At 21.7% G+C, this 3,276-nt stretch overlaps 1 protein-coding gene across 1 annotated transcript; it reads left to right on the top strand.

Annotated features, from left to right (window-relative positions):
* Positions 1 to 2,027: 2,027 nt before the first annotated feature.
* On the top strand, positions 2,028 to 2,936 carry LOC121130616 (uncharacterized; the record flags this gene model as incomplete). Its single annotated transcript, XM_040726349.2, has 2 exons — positions 2,028 to 2,763; positions 2,842 to 2,936. Coding segments are annotated over exons 1-2 (831 nt in total), but the record flags the coding sequence as incomplete, so codon positions are not given.
* Positions 2,937 to 3,276: the final 340 nt, after the last annotated feature.

The raw sequence follows: 3,276 nt of genomic DNA, 5'->3' as shown, positions 1-3,276 counted from the left end.
TAAAACTAAAAACAATTCCTTCAACAACTGAATTTTTATGTTTTCTTAAAAATTTTTTATATATAAATAATTTTTACATACCAATCGTTCATTACAACGAATATAGAAATTACGGTGTTAAATATAGAAATTATTTGATATTAGAAGAAATTGAAGTAATACACATTTACCTACGAAATAGTATGAACATTAATAATAATAACACTAATACTGATAATATAAATAATAACGAAAGTTATGTTGAAAAATATTTAGAATGTCAAAATATTTTATCTGTTAAATACAGAAACATTGAAAATAATAATCTTAATAATAGTAATAATTATAATGGTAATAAAAATGTTAATAATAACCTAATTGTATTCTTATCCAAGTTAGTAACACTGAGTTCTAAAATAAAAAAATCTTCAATACCAATTCCATCATTCATTAAATCATATTTTAACCTCAGACTGTCTTATAACATAATTCAAAATAGAATATTTAAGAAAACAAAGGATTTCGATAAGAAGAAGTATATTGTAAATACTTTACAGGATAATAGAATTATAACTATTGCTAATTCTGGATTTCACATTAAATTTCTAACTAAAACAAAGTTTAATAATTATAAATTATGGAATATTAAAGAAGAATCTGTATTTGTAATATTTGGAAATGTTGAGTATATTGTATTAAGAGTTAGTGAAATTTTTACATTTTAATTAACCAAAAAAAATTATAAACTGCTAAAAAAAGTTTTATTACTCATTAGAAATACATAATATAAATAAAAAATATAAATTGTTCTTTTTTTTTTTTTTTTTTAACATATTTAAATTAAAATGCATAACCTTATTATAATAAAGATAAAATATCTAAAGTATTATAATTATAAGTTATTTGTGAGAGATATTTTTAAATTTTCTTTAAATTTTTTTAGATTTTAAAATTTCTTAAATAAAAAAAAAATTATGCCAACTCTAAAACTCGAATCAAACCAAATCCTCTCAGCTTTAAACTTAAATAAAGAAGAATTCTCAAATATTTTATTCGATTTCGGACTGGAATTAGATGATATTTTGTATGAACCTATAATATCAGAGAATATAACTAAAAATAATGATAATAATAAAGATAATGATAATAATAATATAACTAAGTATTATAAAATCGATATACCTTCAAACAGGTACGATTTACTATGTTTCGAAGGTTTAAAAATAGCTTTAGAAGTATTTTTAAATAAAAAAGAATTGAAAGAAATAAATTTTGTAGATTTATCATTACCAAAGCAGAAAGAAGAAGATTCTAAAATTAACAAAACAAATTTAAAAGATATTAAAGTTTTTGTTGATTATTCTAAAACTGCAAAACGTAACTTTGTAAAATTTGCAGTAATTGAAAATATAAAATTTACTGAAGAATCTTATAAATCTTTTATTAATTACCAGGATGTTCTTCATAATTTGTTGGGAAGAGAAAGAAAATATGTATCTATGGGTACGCATGATTTTGATGCAATTAAATTTCCAATTTATTTTAAGTGCGATCCTAAGAAATCATTTGTTCCTTTAAATACTTCTAAAAATTTAAATACCACTAATTTAGCTGATAAAGATATTAGCAATGCTAATTTAACTACTAAAAATTTAAATGCTAATAAGGATTTACTAAATGTAAAGGATCTTAAAGAATATTATAAAGATACTAAATATTCTAAGTATTTCGATTTTGAAGATGATGAAAATAGATTTTTTATTGACTCAAATGGTGAAATAATATCTTATCCCCCTATTATAAATTCTGAACTTAGTAAAATAAATATTAATACGAATTGCATATTTATTGAAGTAACAGGACCTGATTACAGAAAAGTATGTATAATGTTAGAACTAATTCTGCATTGTTTTGGTAGGGGTGAAAATATAAAAATTTACAATGTTCCATATTCATACACAAACTTAGAAGAAGAGGATGGTACTAATAATAATAAAAATAAAACTTTCTTAGAAATACAAAAAGAAATGCGTGAGCCGATAAATAAAATGATACTAAAAAAAGAAGAAGTTTGTAAACAAATTGGTGTAAATCTTTCAATTGAAACTATTGAGGATTATTTAAGAAGAATGATGCATAAAGTTAAAATTATTAACGATAATACTGTAGAAGTATCATTACAATATTCAAGAAAGGATGTTCTACATCCAATTGACTTGATAGAAGATATTGCTATTTCTTATGGATATGATAATATTCCAGAACCTGAGTTAAAGATAAATACAACAGGAAAACAATTATTTATCAATAAAGTTGTTGATTTTTTAAGATATGAATGTGCTAATTGGGGATACGTTGAGGTTATGAATTTTGTTTTATTGAGTAGAGAAGATTTCTTAAAGACGTCTGGAAATTCTCATAACACTATTAATGCTAATAATAGTGCTATTAATAGTAATATTACTACTGCTAAAGATAATAATACTAATAATATTTGCTGTGAAAAACTTGGAGCCGTCGTTTCTAATCCTAAATCTAAAGAATGTGAAATTACTCGAAATAATTTACTTGCAGGTCTTTTAAAAACTATCAGAGGTAACAGACATGTTGGAGGGGATGTTAAAATATTTGAAACTGGGGATGTTATAGTACCAAACAATTTGGAAAAAATTATTACTGATGAAAATTTCAATGCTATTTACGACAAAGATGACGATTTTATAAATGTTAAACACATTTCTGGTTTAATTGCATCATCTGTCTCGTCTTTTGACAAAGTTCAAGGTATTACTGCTCATCTTTTGAAAAAACTCGCAATAAAAAATATCAAATATGTTGAAAATGAACATTCTATATTTTTAGAGAAAAGATCTGCTGATATTCTCGCTAATAATCACATTGTTGGTAAAATTGGAATAATTTATCCTAAAATATTAGAAAGTTTCAAAGTAAATAAGGTTTGTACTTATTTTGAACTTTCTGTCAATGATATTTTAAAAATTTTGAATAATTAAAAATAATTTATAATTTTTTTAAAAAATTTTTAATTTACCATAAATTTATGTATTTTAAAAAAGTTATGATTTAATATTATGTATGAAAATTTATGTATTTTATAAAAAGTTATGATCTAATATTATGTATAAAAATATTACAATGTATAAAATGTGTATTTCCTATCTTTTATTTCACTTTTTAATCTTTTAATATAATTTTTACCTTCAAATCTAAATTTACAATTAAACTCTTTTTCATACTCAAAAATCATTTTAAAAATTTCATTTTCTAGTTTCATAA

This window comes from Lepeophtheirus salmonis, unplaced genomic scaffold (assembly GCF_016086655.4).
Source record: "Lepeophtheirus salmonis unplaced genomic scaffold, UVic_Lsal_1.4 unplaced_contig_10041_pilon, whole genome shotgun sequence".
In the NCBI taxonomy this organism is placed as follows: Eukaryota; Metazoa; Arthropoda; class Copepoda; order Siphonostomatoida; family Caligidae; genus Lepeophtheirus; species Lepeophtheirus salmonis.
Note: the sequence above shows the minus strand (reverse complement) of the source record. Positions and strands in the feature narration are given on the sequence as shown.